The sequence below is a fragment of the Dryobates pubescens genome, chromosome 19, assembly GCF_014839835.1.
Source record: "Dryobates pubescens isolate bDryPub1 chromosome 19, bDryPub1.pri, whole genome shotgun sequence".
In the NCBI taxonomy this organism is placed as follows: domain Eukaryota; kingdom Metazoa; phylum Chordata; class Aves; order Piciformes; family Picidae; genus Dryobates; species Dryobates pubescens.
The window spans coordinates 2,245,752-2,265,586 of NC_071630.1; the positions used below are offsets into that span (position 1 = coordinate 2,245,752).

At 60.8% G+C, this 19,835-nt stretch overlaps 1 protein-coding gene across 1 annotated transcript in view; it reads left to right on the forward strand.

The window, feature by feature from the left end:
• ZNRF1 (zinc and ring finger 1) overlaps positions 1–19,835 on the forward strand; it is a 43,784-nt gene that overhangs the window by 23,015 nt on the left and 934 nt on the right. The window contains 3 exon segments of the mRNA XM_054170240.1: positions 17,119–17,214; positions 18,276–18,381; positions 18,461–18,552. Of these exon segments, the coding sequence (XP_054026215.1) occupies positions 17,119–17,214; positions 18,276–18,381; positions 18,461–18,518 (260 nt within the window). The 3' untranslated portion in view covers positions 18,519–18,552.

The window sequence follows — 19,835 nt, forward strand, 5'->3', positions numbered from 1 at the left end:
CCTTCCCTCCAGCTGCCTGCTGCCCCACACAGCTTGGTGTCATCAGCAACCCTGCTGAGGGTGCCCTCAGTGCCACTGTCCATGGCACCCACAGAGATGTTGAGCAAGCCTGGTCCCAGGAGTGATCCCTGAGGGACTCTGCTTGTCCCTGGCTTCCCCTGGGCCATGGACCCATGGACAGCCACTCTCTGGGTGCAGCTATCAATCCAGTTCTGTATCCATCCAGTGGTCACCCATCACCCCCCTGTGTCACCAGCCTGGAGAGCAGGCTGTGGTGCAGGACAGTGACCAAAGCTTTGCTCAGGCCCAGGGAAAGGATATCAGCTGCTCTCCCCTCAGCTCTGCATGTTGTTACCTTCCCAGCTCTGGAAGTGCTCCTCTGCTTGTTACCTTGGTGTTTTTCCTTTCTCCTGGGGAAGAGACATCCCACAGCTGGGAGCTTTGTCATCTGCAGCCCCACTGCCCCCCTCCTGCCCCCAGCTGCCTGTGAGGCAGTGTGGCCTTTCTCATGGTTGAGGGTGGCACACCTTGAAGAGAAGGAGAGGCACTAGCAGAGAAGGTGGCACAGCTGAACAGGGCTTTGCTTACCTGTAGGAGGACCTGGCATGGGCAGGCCCTGGTGCTCACCAAGGGGTTCATTCCTTCCTCTGTGTTGTGAGGGTTCAGCTCCCAGAGCTGCTCTGTCTGCCAGCCACCTCCATGCTGCCAAGGCAGCTGGGGAGTGCCTGGAGCAGGGCTGCTCGAGGGCAAGCCTTGTGCTGTGGCAGCCTCATCCCTGGCACAGGGCTGTCTCCCAAATCATGGAATGGATCATGGAATGGCTGGGGTTGGAAGGGACCTTAAGGATGAGCCAGTTCCAGCCCCCCTGCCACACCTTCCACTAGCCCAGGTTGCTCAAGGCCCTCTGGCTGGAGAAGGGGAGCTCCTGCTGCCTGGCTGAGCAGCTCAGTGCTGTGGAGCATGCCTCCCCTCCTGCTGCACCACACAGAGCAGAGCAGAGGTGTGTGATCACCCTGCAGATCCACACCTCCCTTTCCCTTTTCCTGCTCTCCTGGAAGCCTGGAGCCTTCCCCCTGGGTGGATGCAGACCCTCCTGGGGAGCGGGGCGATGCTCTCTGCCACCGCTGCGTTCCTGCCTGCTGCGAGGAGCTGGGGGCAGGTGAGGTTAGGGCTTGCTCTGCAGCATGCTTCTCCCTGGGGCTTATTTTTTTCCTCCAACAGTGTCTTTCTCCCTGCAGGAACCCCCAGTGCTAACTGCCTGGAAGCATTTCACAGCCATGCTCTGCCTGGGGGTGTAGCTGCTGGTGCCTTTGGAGCTCTTTGTTGCCTGCCGCTTAATAATTGCCCTATTTCTCCCCACCCTCCCCCAAAAGGCAGTGTTCTGGTTTTCCCACACACCCCAGGGGCTGGGGGGGTTCTCAGTGATGAAAACCAGTTGCCCCCCCAGTAGCTCCTGCCCCCTTGAGCCAGAGAGGAAATGCCTTGGGAGAAACCCTCCGCCGCTCCGCTGCCGTGGGAGGCCCAGGGAGGAGGTGACCCAGGAGCTGGATGGGATCGCTTCTCAGCGTGGCTGAGGTCAGCACTGGGCTCTGCTCCCTCTGCCAGCATGGCATGTCACCAAGGTGTCTCTGGAGTGTCCCTTCCTCCTCCCAGTGGGGTCAGCTGAGGCCTGAGGGAGCCTGGGCAGCACCGGGGCACGAGTTCTCTGCTTCGGGCAAACCCTGGGCTCGGAAGGGAGGTAGCCAAGGAGCTGCTGCTTCCCCCCACGGGGCTGGATCCAAGCTGTGTTTGGGAGTGGCTCAGGTCAGCCCTTTGGAGCAGCTCCAGAGCCTCCCCTGTGGATGGCTTAGTCAGGAGTGAGTCACCTCGCCGGCAGGTCCCCTCCTGGAGTTTCCTTGCTGCTCCCTCCCAGCCCTCCCAAGCCGACTCTTGCCCTTTCCTCTCCCACTGTGCTGCTGAGGGATCCCTGAGCTCCTTGATTCCAGCACCTGGGATTTCTCCCCCCCCTTCCTTGCCTCTTTGGCTCTGTGAAGCCTGCAGATGCTTGCCACCCACTGCAGGGCCTGCAGTTGGGCTTCATCCTTCACACAAGAGAGATTCAGGAGGGAAAGAAGCAGGCGTGGAGGCAAACCCTTTGGAAGTTCCCAGGCCTGCCTGCAGGATCCTTCTCCTCTCTGGGCAGTGAATTTGCAACCCCAAGCCTCCCTTGAGAGGTGAGGGAGCAGCCCCAGAGCAGCTCTTCTGCACACTGAGCTGGTCCCAGCCCGGGTTTTGTGAGTTGGATGAGCTCCTGACTCGGTCAGGTCAAGCCCTGCAGCCCAAGGGCAGGAGGCTGAGGTGTTAATGCCTTCACTGGGCTGTCACCCAGGACCCCTCTGCTTAACTTTGCAGTTCTCCAAGGAGGCTAAAATTAGCTGTGGGCTACACACTCTTCCTTATGAAGCCTGTTCCTAGCAGCTGGGGGAGTGTGTCTGCAGTAAAGTAGGGCTCACTGGATGCCAGGGTGACCCTGGGAGGTCTCCTTTCTCCTCCAGGCCTGGGGGAACCTGGCCCTGCAGCATTATCTGGGCTAGAGGAGGGAGATGCTCTGCATCTGTGCTGTAGGCACCTCTTCTGTGCAGAAGAGGGCAGCTGCAGCAAAGGGGCAATACTCAGACAGGCACAGGGGATGCTCAGGGTGCAGAGGCTGTTTGCCTATCTTCCCTGAGGACCTGTGTGCAAGGAGAGTGGCTCTGGGTGTCCTGTGGCCATACCTCCAGGCCTCTTTGCCCTCCTGCTTCCCAACATCCACGAGCTGGATGTGTCTTGCAGGGCTTTGGTGTCTCCCATCTGCTGAGGCTTGATGGCTCTGGGTGCTCTGGAGCAAACAGCCCTGTGGGGCTCCCTCTCTCACACCATCTACCTCTTCCCAACTCTTTGGCTTCCCTTGGAGCAGCTCCTGCAATCTGTTCTGCTTCTTTCCCATCTTCCCCCACCGCCCCCAGAAGAAACCAAGTGGCTAAAAAAAGCTCTCTCTGCCTCCTGGCTTGCAGCAAGCCAGCCCTGGGTGGCTGAGGCATGATGCCACTCAGCCCCTCCTGCCATCCCCCTGGCTCTAGAGACTTCTCGGTGGCATATCCGGAGCCCCAGCAGCTTTTCCTTGCTGCTGTGTCTCCTTTTCATGGCTGGGAGCTGGGTGGGGGTGGGCAGAGGAGTCTCCAAAGCCTGATTCCCTCAGGCACTCACTCAGGTGGTGCTGGCCTTGGCCAGCTCCATGATCCAGGGGCAGGTCCCTGCCACCCTGTGCTGGCACGTGGCCGACCTGACGGCGTGGGGGCTCTGCCAGGAGCCCCTGGGAGCCAGGGACAGCTTTTCTTGGAGGTTGGCCAGGGGCAGCTGCTTTTTGGGGTGCTGCTTCACATGACAGGAGTCTATTTTCTCCCCACTCAGCCAACTGGACTGACTCAGCAAGGCAGTGGTGAGGTGGGATGGAGCAGGAGCAGCCCTCTGCCAAGGCAGCAGCCTGTGCTGTTGGATGTTTTTTTGTCTCCCAAGTGGTGCCAGCCAGGAATGCCCCAGCTCAGCCATCAGAGAATCATGGAATTGTTTGGGTTGGAAGAGACCTTTCAGATCATCCAGTCCAGCCCTTAACCCAGCACTGCCAGCTCACCACTAAACCAAGTCCCTCAGCACCACCTCTGCAGGGCCTTTGAACCCCAGCAGGGAGGGGGACTCCACCACTGTGCTGGGCAGCCCTGTTCCAGGGCTTGACAGCCCTTTGGGGGAAGAAATTGTTCCTCATGTCCAACTGAACCTCTCCTGGCACAGCTTGAGGCCCTTTCCTCTTGTTCTGTTGCTTCTGCTTTGGGAGAAGAGCCCAACCCCCACCCAGCTCCAGCTTCCCTTCAGGGAGTTGCAGAGAGCCAGAAGGTCTCCCCTGAGCCTCCTCTTCTCCAGGCTAAGCAACCCCAGCTCCCTCAGCCTCTCCTCACAGGTCTCCCCTCAGCCTCCTCTTCTCAAGACTTAACCCCAGCTCCTTCAGCTGCTCCTTTCCAGCTCTGTTCTGCAGACCCTTTCCCAGCTTTGTTACCCTTCTCTGAACCCACTCCAGCACCTCACTGTCATCCTTGCAGTAAGGGGCCCCAAACTAAACCAAATATGTGAGGTGTGGCCTCACCAGTGCCCAGTACAGCTGGACAGTCCCTGCCCAGGTCCTGCTGGCCACACTGTTGCTGACCCAAGCCAGGATAGTGGTGGCCTTCGTGTTCCCCCTGCCTGGCTCACTGTCCAGAGCTGAGTGGCTGGCATCCCCCAGCCCTAGGAAGGTTGGATGTCTTGTTTCCACCCTGGGCCTGTCCTTTATGCTCTTCCCTACCTCCCTGCAGCCTGGAGTCAGGAGGAAGGACTCTTTTGAGGAGCTGGCAGAGGAGGCCCTGCAGTGCTTCCAGCCTAGGTGCCCCAGCTCCTCTCACCCCCTGTGCTGCAGAGGGACCAAGCCCCTTCACCTGCCAGGGCACTGGGGCTGTGCTGGGCTCCAGCTCCTCCACCAGCCCCTGCAGATGGTGCTGGTTCCTTCTGCAAGGCAAGTGGGTTTGGGCCTGATCCTGCTGGGTACCATGGCCCCCAGGCACTCAGTGCAGGTGCTTTGCTGGCAGAGGGAGTGTGGTCCTTAGTGGCACAGGTCTTTGGGGCAGCTTTGAGATACCTCCTGGTAGCTCCTGGTGCAAGGTGGCATCACCAGCTGCATGGCTCAGAGACTGGTAGAGCTTCAACTTCCATGGGGAGTGATGCCCTCAGGACAGCCAGCAGGTCCCTGTGGTGCCCAAGTGCTGGAGGTGGGCTCTGTGCTCTGCATGTGACATCTCCAGGAGATGTTAGGTCAGAATAGAATAGAAATAGAATTAACCAGGTTGGAAGAGACCTTTGAGATCATCAAGTCCAACCTCTCCCCCAGCACCATCAGATCAACTCAACCATGGCACCAAGGGCCTCAGCCAGGCTCTTCCTAAGCACCTCCAGGGCTGGGGACTCCACCACCTCCCTGGGCAGCACATCCCCAGGGCCAATCTCTCTTGCTGGGAAGAACCTCCTCCTAACATCCAGCCTAACCCTCCCCTGGCACAGCTTGAGACTGTGTCCTCTTGTTCTGGTGCTGCTTTCCTGGGAGAAGAGCCCAATCCCCACCTGGCTCCAACCTCCCTTCAGGGAGTTGCAGAGAGCAAGAAGGTCTCCCCTGAGCCTCCTCTTCTCCAGGCTCCAACCCCAGCTCCCTCAGCCTCTCCTCCCAGGGCTGTGCCCCAGACCCCTCCCCAGCTTTGTTGCCCTTCTCTGGACACCTTCCAGCAGCTCAACCTCTTTCCTAACCTGAGGAGCCCAGAACTGGACACAGGACTCAAGGTGAATGTCCTTGCTCTGCAGATACCCTTTGCTTGGCTGCTGAGGAGGACAACTCCTCTGTGCTGCCTTTCCTCCTGCAACCCATGAAGGGTAAGGGGAGAAAACGTGGGGAGTCCCTTCACCTTCCCCAGCCCCCTGTGCTTCTGCTTCACTCTGAGTGGGCTGACAGATGAAGTCTTTCAGTGTTTTCCTCCTGTCTGATCAGAGAGAATCCAACTCTTCCAGCCCCCACCTGGTGCTGGAGCAGCTGGTGCCATGGGGGAAGCCATGGGAGGAAGTTGGGTGCTCAGGCTTTGCTCAGCAGGGAGGAGGTACCAGGACTCTGCTTCACCTGCAAGCTTGGACCAGCTATCCCCTGTGTGTCTCTCATGACTGGGCACATCCTCACCTGGTGGAAGCCAGCTCCCTTGGCTGGGGGCCCAGGATGCTCTCTGGAGACACTGAGCTGGGCTGTGCAGTGGAGCTTTCCAGCTCTTCCATGGACCTTAAGCAGCCTGGGCTTACCCCTGAGCTCCCTGGGGCCTGGGGTGTCCCATGCTGGGGCTGGGCACTGTCAGAGGGACCCCTCCTGGGGCAGGCACCTCTGGGGAGCTGGTGCATGCAGGGCTCCTGTTCAGCCTGGGCAGCTGGGGGGCCCTTAGGTGAATGTCTCTCTGTCTGGAGAGGGTTGCTGAGCTTCAGAGAATCCCAGCATGGAGGGGCTGGAAGGGACCTCTGGAGATCACCCAGCCCAACCCCCCTGCTCAAGCAGGGCACCCACAGCTGCTTGCCCAGGGCCACAATGGCCAGGAGGGGGTTGGAAGCTCTCCAGACAAGGAGACTCCACAACCTCTCTGGGCAGCCTGCTCCAGGCCTCCAGCAGCCTCACACCAAAGAAGTTTCTCCTTCTGTTCAGATGGAACCTCCTGGCTGCCAGTTTGTGCCTGTTGCCCCTTGTCCTGTCCCTGGGCACCACTGACAAGGATCTGGCCCCAGCCTCTTGCCCCCCACAGCTCCTTTAGCTCTTGCTGAGCATTGCTCAGCTCCCCTCTGGGGCTGCTCTTCTGCAGGCTCTCAGCCCCAGGGCTCTCAGCCTTTGCTCTTCACAGAGCTGCTCCAGGCCCCTCAGCAGCTCTGCAGCCTCTGCTGGACTCTCTCCAGTAGTTCCCTGTCTCTCTTGAGCCCAGAACCTGGAGAGCCCAGAACCTTGGGGAGCCCAGAAGCTGGAGACAGTACTCCAGCTGTAGCCTCACCAGGGCAGAGCAGAAGGGGAAGAGAACCTGTCTGGCCTTGCTGGTCACACTCTTCTTAATGCCCCCCAGGAGACCATGGGTGTGCTGGCCCATGAGGGCAGCTTGTCCACCACACTGCCACCACCTTCTCCACAGAGCTGCTCCCCAGCAGGTCAGCTCCCACCACCACCACCACCCTTTACTGCTGCAGGGAGTTATTCTTGCCCAGGTCCAGGACCCTGCACTTGCCCTTGTTGAGCAGGCTGCAGCTGCTCCCCTGGCCTGGGCTGCTGCTGGGCACATCCTCCTCCTCCTCCTCCTGTCACTGGAGGTGTGACACTGATGCTCTCTGCATTTCAGCCAGCTGCTAAGGGGAGAACTGGCATCTCCCACCCCTGGGGTGATGCCACAGCTCCTGGCCAAGCTGCCAGCCTCTGGCTTGGATGGGAGCACACTGTGATGGGTGAGGAACTGGCTGGAGGCTGAGCCCAGGGAGTGGTGGTGAATGGTGCCACAGCCAGCTGGCAGCCAGGCACCAGTGGTGTGCCCCAGGGAGCAGTGCTGGGCCCCAGCCTGATCAATATCCTCATTGATGATCTGGAGGAGGGGATGGAGTCCCTCAGCAGTGAGTTTGCAGCTGACAGCAAGCTGGGGGCAGGAGTTGATCTGCTGGAGGGGAGAGAGGCTCTGCAGAGGGACCTGGACAGGCTGGGCAGATGGGCAGAGGCCAAGGGCAGGAGATTGAACACATCCAAGTGCCAGGGGCTGCACATTGGCCACAGCAACCCCAGGAAGAGCTACAGGCTGGGGGCAGAGTGGCTGAGAGCAGCCAGGCAGAGAGGGACCTGGGGGTGCTGGTTGATGGTAGGCTGAACAAGAGCCTGCAGTGTGCCCAGGCAGCCAAGAGGGCCAAGGGCAGCCTGGCCTGCATCAGGCAGAGTGTGGCCAGCAGGAGCAGGGAGGTCATCCTGCCCCTGTACACTGCACTGCTCAGGCCACACCTGGAGTCCTGTGTCCAGCTCTGGGCTCCTCAGGTCAGGAAAGAGGTTGAGCTGCTGGAAGGTGTCCAGAGAAGGGCAACAAAGCTGGGGAGGGGTCTGGGGCACAGCCCTGGGAGGAGAGGCTGAGGGAGCTGGGGTTGGAGCCTGCAGAAGAGGAGGCTCAGGGGAGACCTTCTTGCTCTCTGCAACTGCCTGAAGGGAGGTTGTAGCCAGGTGAGGGTTGGTCTCTTCTCCCAGGCAAGCAGCAGCAGAACAAGAGGACACAGTCTCAAGCTGTGCCAGGGGAGCTTCAGGCTGGAGGTTAGGAGGAAGTTTTACACAGAGAGAGTGATTGCCCATTGGGATGTGCTGCCCAGGGAGGTGGTGGAGTCCCCATCCCTGGAGGTGTTCAGGAGGAGACTTGATGGGGTGCTTGGTGCCATGGTTGAGTTGATTAGGTGGTGTTGGGTGATAGGTTGGACTGGATGATCTTGAAGGTCTCTTCCAACCTGGTTTATTCTATTCTATTCTATTCTATTCTATTCTATTCTATTCTATTCTATTCTATTCTATTCTATTCTGGGGGCAGTGGGGCTTGTCAGCAAGCCATCAGGAGGCACACTGAGCTCCCAGAAGGTTTGGCAAGGGACTGTGGACGTGGCAAGTGCCTTGCCCTGCAGTCAGAGATGGGCTTGCAGCTCCTGTGGAGCAGCCTCTTGCACTTGTAGGATGTGGTGTGACTGACCCCACCGCGGTGCTCAGTGCCTTCCCCAAGCCTTGCAGCTTGCTGCAGGCACCCCTTGTAGCCACAAGTGCTGGGAAATTCCCTCTCCCAGCTTCAGAAGCAATTCCTGCCAGGCCTGGCCATGGCTGTGTTTGGGTCTGTGATTACAGAGGGGTCAGAAAGAGCTTCACCCACCTGCCACCCCCAAAGCTGCCCCAGCAGCCCCTGTGGTGGTGCTTCCAGCACCAGCAGGGTTAAGCACAAGGCCTTTTCAGCTTGCAGAGGACCCGGTGGAGGTTTTCAGAGGTTCCCAGCCCTGCTTCACCCAGCTCTCTAAAATTAACCATGTAACCTTCCTAAAAATACTCAGAGGGCAGCAGCCCCTGGGGAGCACAGGCTCTTGCTCGCTCCTGGTTTCTAGAGCAGGCCATCAGGGAGATGAAGTCACCTGCCAGCCTGTGTCCTGCAGCCCTGGAAAAGCCCTGGGGCTCTCTCAGAAGCCCTCCTGCAAGGATCCAGGAGGCCAGGGCAGGAGCTGGACCTGCCCTTTCCAGGCCAGCCCGCTTCCCCCCAGCACCCTTCTCTAGCTCCTGGCCACAGCAGCTGCCTGCTGCCAGCCCCGGGGTTCGTGTGCTGCAGGGCAGCTGCCCCGGGAGGGAGGGAAGGAAGGAAGGATCCATGGCCTTTCCCCGGAGCATCCCCGGGGGTGGAGGAGGCCCAGGCAAGGAGGAATCGCTGAGCCCTTCCCCTCTCTCTCTCCCATTCTTTTTCAGGCGTGTGGGAGGAGGGCGGAAAGGGCTGGAGGAAGGAGGGAGGGAGGGAGGGAGGGAGGGAGCTGAATTTTCCATGAGCAGCTGTCAAAATGTAATCTCCTGCGTGGCTGGGGCCGGCAGCTTAGGCAGGATAAATTACCAGGGATTTCGGGGAGCATGGAAAATACCACGGCCTGGGAGGGGGGCTGGCTGCCTGGGGAGGGCCCCTTACAGCTGGGGGGGTCAGCTCTGGAGGCAGGGAGGGCTGGGGGGGAGGGGGGATGGATGGATGGAGGGATGGATGCTCCCAGGCGCTGAGCTCGGTGCCTGCCGCCGCCAGGTGCTGCCTGTCCCCTGCTGGCAGTGGCTTTCCCTCCGGAGGTCACCCGGGGAAGGGGTGAGAGACCCAGCCCTCTCCTCTGCTTCCCGTGGCAGGGGGCTCCCCACAGCCCCCCACTCCCTGCCCTGCAGTTGCTCTCGCAATGCCAAGGATCCGCGCCGACAGCTGGGGTGCAGGGCAGCTGCCCCCCCTGCCCCCCATCCCCTGGGGGCCCCCCTCGCCCCGGCAGCTCCTGGCTGCTGCTCAGCCCCAGCACTTGCCACAACTGCATTTGCATCACTTCAGTTCTTTTTCTCCCCCCCTCCCTCCCCCTTTCAGCTCGTGAAATGGAGAGCCAGGAACTTGTGTGTGTGAGCTGCTGAGCTTGGCTCGGCCCCCAGCCCTGCCTGGCAGCCGGCGGCTGGGGCTGCAGCGTGCCCGGGCAGGCTGCTGGCCTTGGAGCCTGGGCCCCTCAGCCTGCCCCCATGTCCTGGCTGTGGGGCTGTGGGTTGAGCCTGGGCCCCTCAGCCTGTCCCCATGTCCTGGCTGTGGGGCTGTGAGTTGAGCCTGGGCCCCTCAGCCTGCCCCCATGTCCTGGCTGTGGGTTGAGCCTGGGCCCCTCAGCCTGCCCCCATGTCCTGGCTGTGGGGCTGTGGGTTGAGCCTGGGCCCCTCAGCCTGCCCCCATGTCCTGGCTGTGGGGCTGTGGGTTGAGCCTGGGCCCCTCAGCCTGCCCCCATGTCCTGGCTGTGGGGCTGTGAGTTGAGCCTGGGCCCCTCAGCCTGCCCCCATGTCCTGGCTGTGGGGCTGTGAGTTGAGCCTGGGCCCCTCAGCCTGCCCCCATGTCCTGGCTGTGGGGCTGTGGGTTGAGCCTGGGCCCCTCAGCCTGCCCCCATGTCCTGGCTGTGGGGCTGTGGGTTGAGCCTGGGCCCCTCAGCCTGCCCCCATGTCCTGGCTGTGGGGCTGTGGGTTGAGCCTGGGCCCCTCAGCCTGTCCCCATGTCCTGGCTGTGGGGCTGTGGGTTGAGCCTGGGCCCCTCAGCCTGCCCCCGTGTCCTGGCTGTGGGGCTGTGGGTTGAGCCTGGACCCCCCTGTCTGTCCTCATGTCCTTGCCATGGGGCTGTGGGTTGAGCCTGGGCCCTTCAGTGTGTCCCCATGTCCTTGCCATGGGGCTGTGGTGGCAGTGGGGGTCCCTGCCCCCCAGCCAGCTGGGCAGGGAGCACTGCAGAGCTGGCTGTTGGTGCTGGCTATTTATAACGGTGCTAAAGCTGCCCCAGCCAGGAGAGAGGTCTGGAGACAAGGCAGCAGCCACAGCCTGCACAGGGCCCTGCTCTGTCCTCTGGCTCCTGCTGCCTGCACAGGGCCCTGCTCTGTCCTCCAGCTCCTGCTGCCTGCACAGGGCCCTGCTCTGTCCTCCAGCTCCTGCTGCCTGCACAGGGCCCTGCTCTGTCCTCCGGCTCCTGCTGCCTGCACAGGGCCCTGCTCTGTCCTCTGGCTCCTGCTGCCTGCACAGGGCCCTGCTCTGTCCTCCGGCTCCTGCTGCCTGCACAGGGCCCTGCTCTGTCCTCTGGCTCCTGCTGCCTGCACAGGGCCCTGCTCTGTCCTCTGGCTCCTGCTGCCTGCACATGGCCCTGCTCTGTCCTCTGGCTCCTGCTGCCTGCACAGGGCCCTGCTCTGTCCTCCAGCTCCTGCTGCCTGCACAGGGCCCTGCTCTGTCCTCCAGCTCCTGCTGCCTGCACAGGGCCCTGCTCTGTCCTCCGGCTCCTGCTGCCTGCACAGGGCCCTGCTCCATCCTGGGCTCTGGTGCCTGTCGTGCCCCAGCAGCCATGGGCTGGACAGTCTCATCTGGTCCTCCTCTCCCTTTGCCCTGGTTGCACATCTCCTAGGATGCCTTTGGGTGCTGCCAGATCTGGGGCAGCTGTTTAAAATAACACCCTGGCACAGAAAAGGGGGGAGCAGCGAGAACGAGGTCTTCCCAGGCGCCGCGCAGGGGACGGAACCTGCCCTCTGCCAATGTCTTGCCCTTAACACCGGGTTCACAGCCCAGACACCTCTTCCAAAGGGAGCCCTCCACAGCTGCCCCCTTCCAGGAGCTTGCTGCTGGAAAGCAGCCCCCAGAGCTTTCCCCCAGCAGGGGCTGGCAGCTGTGGTGCTGGCAGACCGACCGCCGGATCGGGTCCGGCCGGGCCGCGCGGGCTGCCAGGGGACCCAGGGGATGGGGAAGGTGTCTGACAGGGGGAGGCTGGTTGGGTCTTGCAGGAGGCAGGCTGAGAGGCTATCTGAGCCTGCTCTATAAATACACCAGGCAAGTAAACACTTGGGAGGAGGAAAAACCCAACTGTGTTCAGCTGCTGGGCACTGCTGCCCCAGGGGATGCATCGGTCAGGAGTAAAATTAGGCTGGAGGGGGGGAAGGCAAGTTGGGGCTGCTGCCCTGGAGGCTCTGGCTGCTGGCACTGCCCTTTTGGCCAGGGCCTGGTGCAAGGACCCCACAGCAAAACCTGGCTGAGGTAAAGCCCCAGCCCCTGTGGCTCAGGGGCTCCTTGTTGGAGCAGGTGCCTTTAAAGCCAGGCCCCACCAGCCATAATGCTCAGCCTTGCTGTGCCCCTTCTGTGGAATGGGATGGAATGGGATAGGATGGAATGGAATAGGATAGGATAGGATAGGATAGGATAGGATAGGATAGGATAGGATAGGATAGGATAGGATAGGATAGGATAGGATAGGATAGGGTAGGATAGGATGGAATGGAATGGAATGGAATGGAATGGAATGGAATGGAATGGAATGAAATAGAATTAATCAGGATGGAAAAGACCTTTGAGATCATCCAGTCCAACCTATCACCCAGCACCATCTGATCAACTCAGCCATGGCACCAAGTGCCTCAGCCAGGCTCTTCCTAAACACCTCCAGGGGTGGGGACTCCACTACCTCCCTGGGCAGCACATCCCCAGGGCCAATCTCTCTTGCTGGGAAGAATTTCTTCCTAACATCCAGCCTGAACCTCCCCTGGCACAGCTTGAGACTGTGTCCTCTTGTTCTGATGCTGCTTGCCTGGGAGAAGAGACCAACCCTCACCTGGCTACAACCTCCCTGCAGGGAGTTGCAGAGAGCAAGAAGGTCTCCCCTGAGCCTCCTCTTCTGCAGGCTCCAACCCCAGCTCCCTCAGCCTCTCCTCACAGGGCTGTGCTCCAGACCCCTCCCCAGCTTTGTTGCCCTTCTCTGGACACCTTCAAGTCTCTCAATGTCCTTCCTAACCTGAGGAGCCCAGAACTGGACACAGGACTCAAGGTGTGGCCTGAGCAGTGCTGAGCACAGGGCGGGATGAGCTCCCTGCTCCCTCTGGAGGGGCAGGAGGTGGCATCTTTGTCCTAGGCTGTCACCCAGGGAGCTGGGAAAGGAATCAGAGAGTTGTCAGGGTTGGAAAGGACCTCAAGGAGTATCCAGTTCCAACCCCCCTGCCACGGGCAGGGACACCTCACACTAGAGCAGGCTGCTCAGAGACCACCTCCAGCCTGGCCTTAAACCCCTCCAGGGGCTGAGGCTTCCAACGATTGGTGTTTATCACCGTGGCTAACGAGAGGCTGCTTGGGTGTTCGAGCAGCGTTCCAGGCTGTTTGCAGGGCAGAGGTCTGAGCTGTGCCTCCCTTTGAAGCCACCCACAGCTCTTCCTTCCTAGGGAGTCAAAACTAATGCCCTCCCCACGGCCACGCGGTGGCAAACGAGAACCTGATTCATCCTGAGGTGATCTGTGTGCCTGCCTGCCCTCTCTCCTCTCCTGAGCAGCCCTTGCATGGATGTGAGGGCAGCACTTGAGCAGCGCTGCAGGCAAACCTGAGCTGCTTTGAGCAGGCAGGTCCTTAAATTACCCTCTCTGCAGGCAGGGAATGGCTGAGTGTTGTGCTGCACAGCCACGCTGGCACACTGGGTGTTGTGGTGCCACAGTGGCACACTGGGTGTTGTGGTGCCATGGTGGCACACTGGGTGTTGTGCTGCACAGCCACGCTGGCACACTGGGTGTTGTGCTGCCATGGTGGCACACTGGGTGTTGTGGTGCCATGGTGGCACACTGGGTGTTGTGCTGCACAGCCACGCTGGCACACTGGGTGTTGTGGTGCACAGCCACGCTGGCACACTGGGTGTTGTGCTGCCACGCTGGCACACTGGGTGTTGTGGTGCACAGCCACGCTGGCACACTGGGTGTTGTGCTGCCATGGTGGCACACTGGGTGTTGTGGTGCCATGGTGGCACACTGGGTGTTGTGCTGCACAGCCACGCTGGCACACTGGGTGTTGTGCTGCCATGGTGGCACACTGGGTGTTGTGGTGCCATGGTGGCACACTGGGTGTTGTGCTGCACAGCCACGCTGGCACACTGGGTGTTGTGCTGCACACCCACGCTGGCACACTGGGTGTTGTGCTGCCATGGTGGCACACTGGGTGTTGTGGTGCCATGGTGGCACACTGGGTGTTGTGCTGCACAGCCACGCTGGCACACTGGGTGTTGTGCTGCCATGGTGGCACACTGGGTGTTGTGCTGCACAGCCACGCTGGCACACTGGGTGTTGTGGTGCCATGGTGGCACACTGGGTGTTGTGCTGCACAGCCACGCTGGCACACTGGGTGTTGTGGTGCCATGGTGGCACACTGGGTGTTGTGCTGCACAGCCACGCTGGCACACTGGGTGTTGTGGTGCCATGGTGGCACACTGGGTGTTGTGGTGCCATGGTGGCACACTGGGTGTTGTGGTGCACAGCCACGCTGGCACACTGGGTGTTGTGGTGCAAATCTATGGTGGCAGTGGTGGCACACTGGATGTTGTGGTGCACACCCATGCTGGCACACTGGATGTTCTGGTGCCATGGTGGCACACTGGATGTTCTGGTGCCAATGTATGGTGGCAGTGGTGGCACACTGGATATTCTGGTGCCATTGTAGCACACTGGATGTTCTGGTGCCATGCTGGCACACTGGATGTTCTGGTGCCATTGTATGGTGGCAGTGGTGGCACACTGGATATTCTGGTGCCATTGTAGCACACTGGATTTTCTGGTGCCATGCTGGCACACTGGATGTTCTGATGCCAATGGGTGGTGGCAGTGGTGGCACACTGGATGTTCTGGTGCCATGGTGGCACACTGGATGTTCTGGTGCCAATGTGTGGTGGCAGTGGTGGCACACTGGATGTTCTGGTGCACACCATGGTGGCACACTGGACGTTCTGGTGCCAATGTATGGCACACTGGATGTTCTGGTGCCAATGTAGCACACTGGATGTTCTGGTGCCAATGTGTGGTGGCACACTGGATGTTCTGATGCCATTGTAGCACACTGGATGTTCTGATGCCAATGTGTGGTGGCAGTGGTGGCACACTGGATGTTCTGATGCCATTGTAGCACACTGGATGTTCTGGTGCCAATGTGTGGTGGCAGTGGTGGCACACTGGATGTTCTGGTGCACACCATGGTGGCACACTGGATGTTCTGGTGCCAATGTATGGCACACTGGATCTTCTGGTGCCAATGTATGGCACACTGGATCTTCTGGTGCCAATGTGTGGTGGCAGTGGTGGCACACTGGATGTTCTGATGCCATTGTAGCACACTGGATGTTCTGGTGCCATGGTGGCACACTGGATGTTCTGGTGCCATTGTAGCACACTGGATGTTCTGGTGCCATGCTGGCACACTGGATGTTGTGGTGCACACCCATGGTAGCACACTGGATGTTCTGGTGCCAATGTGTGGTGGCAGTGGTGGCACACTGGATGTTCTGGCGCACACCATGGTGGCACACTGGATGTTCTGGTGCCAATGTATGGTGGCAGTGGTGGCACACTGGATGTTCTGATGCCATGCTGGCACACTGGATGTTCTGGTGCCAATGTATGGCACACTGGATGTTCTGGTGCCAATGTATGGTGGCAGTGGTGGCACACTGGATGTTCTGATGCCATTGTAGCACACTGGATGTTCTGGTGCCATTGTAGCACACTGGATGTTCTGGTGCCAATGTATGGCACAGTGGATGTTCTGATGCCAATGTATGGTGGCAGTGGTGGCACACTGGATGTTTTGATGCCATTGTAGCACACTGGATGTTCTGGTGCCAATGTGTGGTGGCAGTGGTGGCACACTGGATGTTCTGGTGCACACCATGGTGGCACACTGGATGTTCTGGTCTCAATGTATGGCACACTGGATGTTCTGGTGCCAATGTATGGCACACTGGATGTTCTGGTGCCAATGTAGCACACTGGATGTTCTGGTGCCAATGTATGGTGGCAGTGGTGGCACACTGGATGTTCTGGTGCCATTGTAGCACACTGGATGTTCTGGTGCCAATGTGTGGTGGCAGTGGTGGCACACTGGATGTTCTGGTGCCAATGTATGGCACACTGGATGTTCTGGTGCACACCATGGTGGCACACTGGATGTTTTGGTGCCAATGTATGGCACACTGGATCTTCTGGTGCACACCATGGTGGCACACTGGACGTTCTGGTGCCAATGTATGGCACACTGGATCTTCTGGTGCACACCATGGTGGCACACTGGACGTTCTGGTGCCAATGTATGGCACACTGGATCTTCTGGTGCACACCATGGTGGCACACTGGATGTTCTGGTGCCAATGTATGGCACACTGGATCTTCTGGTGCACACCATGGTGGCACACTGGATGTTCTGGTGCCATTGTAGCACACTGGATGTCCTGGTGCACACCATGGTGGCACACTGGACGTTCTGGTCTCAATGTATGGCACACTGGATGTTCTGATGCACACCCATGGTGTCAGTGGTGGCACACACGACCCCAGCTGTGTCAGCCTTGCTGTGCTGGCCAGGGCCAAAGCACATGGCCCTGAACTGGCTGTGGTGGGAGGGCAGGGAGTGCTGGGCAGGTGGCCTGCAGGGCCGCCTGGGGATGTTTGGGGTTTAGGAAGCTGGTTTTAGGACAGCACACTTGGTGGCACTGGGGACGATAGCAGTCTGTGCAGCTTGAGCAGGCGGGGGCACCAGCGAGGTACCCTGGCACCTGCTGGGCATCCTCCAAGCAGAGACAGAGCCAGCTTTGCCCGAGAGCCCGGGTCCCCAGGCAGGTCCAGGCGGCGAGACACAACCCAAGCTCTGTCTGGGACGCCACCTTGCACGGCTCCCAGCTCCTGGAGGCTTTTGGCCGGCGTCGGAGGGGCGAGCGCCCGACCTCCCGGCGGCCAGCAGCGGGAGGCGCTGGGCGCGCAGGGCTCCGGCCCGCCTCACCCTCTGCCGTCAGCCTCCCTCCTGGCAGCGCCGCTGGCGCAGCCCCGCGGGGCCGAGCTCCGGCCGCGCCGCCCTGGCGCGGGGCCGTGCCCCCTGCCCTCGCCAGCCGCGGGGCGCTGCGCGGCCCGGGCCGCTCCTCGCCCTTTAAGGCCCAGCAGCAGCTGCCGGCCACGTGTGCGCCGCCTTGGCACAGGCCGGCTGCCCTCTGCGTGAGGGGCCGGGGGACGGCGGGCACCAGCTGGGGTGGCTGTGCCCTGTGGGGTGCCCGCGTCCACCCCCCCGCGGCGCTGCCGGCGGCTGGCACAGGATGAGCGGGTGCCCGGCGGGCGCTGCGCGGGGTGCGTGCCACCATGCAGGCGGCAGGTGAGGAGCTGCCCTGCCCGGCCGTGCCCTCAGGGGGCCGCCCGGGCTGCTGGGGAGGACTCTTCCATCCGCCGGGCCGCTCGCTGAGAGCTCCTCTCCCTCTCTCTCCCTCTCCCCGCTCTCCCTCGCAGGTTTCAAGTGCCCCATTTGCTCCAAGTCCGTGGCTTCTGACGAGATGGAAATGCACTTTATCATGTGTCTGAGCAAACCTCGCCTCTCCTACAACGGTAAGGGCTGGGGGCCAGGCTCCGCGGGGGACGCCGCAGCCTCCCTTCCGCCGCGGGCCCCCTCCGGCCAGGCCGCAGGGGAGGCTTGCCCCAGGCTGCGTAGAGTCACAGAGCTGTCAGGGTTGGAAGGGACCTCAAGGCTCAGCCAGTTCCAACCCCCACCCCCCCCGCCCCGCCCCGGGCAGGGACACCTCACGCCAGAGCAGGTTGCTGAGAGCCACCTCCAGCCTGCAGGGAGGTTCTCAAGGCCGGGGGAGGGCTGGGGGCCAGGCTCCGCAGGGGACGCCGCGTCCTTCCTTCCGCCTCGGGAGGGCCCTGGGCAGGCCCCGGAGGCTTGCGGCAGGCAGCATGGGCGAGCGGCTGGGCAGGGCTTGCCAAGAGGGCTGTGCTCCAGCAGGCTGCTGCTGCTGCTGCCGAGGCCCTGCCCTGCTGCCCTGGCGCCGCTCAGCGCTGCTGCTCCCGCTTGGGGTCCTGCTGGGACACGGCTCCCTCGCTGCGTTGCTGCTGGCCAGGCGTCACAGAATCCCAGCGGTTGGAAGGGACCTCTGGAGCTCGCCCAGTCCAGCAGGACACCCGCAGCAGCTTGCCCAGGAGCACAATGGCCAGGGGGGGGGATTGGAATCTCTCCAGAGGTGGAGGCTCCACAACCTCTCTGGGCAGCCTGCTGTAGTCGCCCTCCAAAGTGAAGAAGGTTTTTCTCGTGGTCAGATGGACGAACACAGGCGAGGTCCTGCCCGGCTGGGGCAGGGGATGTTTGTCCTCCCAGGCTGCCCCTCCGAGCGGAGCAAGGCTTGCTGGGTTGGGCACTGGTCTGCAAGCTCCTGCACCTCCCATCCTCTCTCCTGACCGCTGGCCAGGGAGCGACGCTCATCCCCGCCTTGCTTGGGTGCCAGGGGCAGGGCACCACCCTGGGCCTCGACCTGAGCCCTCCTGCCAGTGTTGCCAGTTGGCTGCCTCACCCTAACTGCCTCCCTGGAGGTGGCCACGGGCTTCCCTCCACCCCAGGAAGGGGAAGGCCATGGGGGACCCCATCTCAGCACTGCCCTCTCCTCCCCTCCCAGATGACGTGCTGACCAAGGATGCCGGCGAGTGCGTGATCTGCCTGGAGGAGCTGCTGCAGGGGGACACGATAGCCAGGCTGCCCTGCCTCTGCATTTATCACAAAAGGTATGGAAGCTGCCTGGGTGGCAGGGGGGACAGGCAGGGACCTCCCAGGCGTGGTGGTGACACCCTCTCCTCTCTGCAGCTGTATAGACTCATGGTTTGAAGTGAACAGATCTTGCCCGGAGCATCCTTCTGATTGACCTGCCGGGCCTGCTTGCTGACTTCTCTCTTAAGGTGGGCATGCTGTGGCCAGGGGCTGCTTGAGCCAATCTTCCTCTGCTGGCTTCAAATCCTGGGCCAGGAGAGTGGGATGGGGTGGGGTGGGATGGGATGGGACTTTGTAGGGTGTCAGGTGGTGATAGGACTTAGGGGGAATGGATCCAAGCTAGAGGAGGGGGGATTTAGATTAGACATTAGGAAGAATGTGTCCAGAGAAGGGCCACGAGGGTCAGCAGAGGGCTGGAGCTGCTCTCCTGTGAGGACAGGCTGGGAGAGTTGGGGCTGTTCAGCCTGGAGAGGAGAAGGCTCTGAGGAGACCTTATTGTGGCCTTCCAATGTCTGAAGGGTGTTACAAGAAAGCTAAGGGAGGGACTTGTTAGGGTGTTGGGTAGTGATAGGACTGGGGGGGATGGAGCAAAAGGAGAAGTGGGGAGATTGAGATTGGCTGTGAGGAAGAAGTTCTTCCCCAGGAGGGTGGTGAGAGCCTGGCACAGGTTGCCCAGGGAGGTAGTGGAAGCCTTAATCCCTGGAGGTGTTGGAGGCCAGGCTGGATGTGGGTCTGAGCAACCTGCTGTGGTGTGAGGTGTCCCTGCCCATGGCAGGGGGGTTGGAACTGGCTGAGCCTTGAGGGCCCTTCCAGCCCTGACAGTTCTGTGTGTGTGATGGGGATGGGATGGGGATGGGATGGAATGGGGTGGGATGGGATGGGATAGGATGGGGTGGAATGGGATGGGATGAGATGAGATGAGATGGGATGGGATGGGGTGAAATGGGATGGGATAGGATGGGGTGGGGTGGGATGGGATGGGATGGGATAGGATGGGGTGAAATGGGATGGGATAGGATGGGGTGGGGTGGGATGGGATGGGATGGGATGGAGATGGGGTGGGATGAGATGAGATGCAATGGAGATGAGATGAGATGAGGTGGGATGGGATGGGGATGGGATGGGATGGGGATGAGATGGGGTGAAATGGGATGGGATAGGATGGGGTGGGATGAGATGGGATGGGATGGGATGGGATGGGATGGGATGGGATGGGATGGGGATGGGATGGGGTGAAATGGGATGGGATAGGATGGGGTGGGATGAGATGGGATGAGATGGGATGGGATGGGATGGGATGGGATGGGATGGGATGGGATGGGATGGGATGGGATGGGGATGGGATGGGGTGAAATGGGATGGGATAGGATGGGGTGGGATGAGATGGGATGAGATGGGATGGGATGGGATGGGATGGGATGGGATGGGATGGGATGGGATGGGATGGGATGGGGATGGGATGGGATGGGGA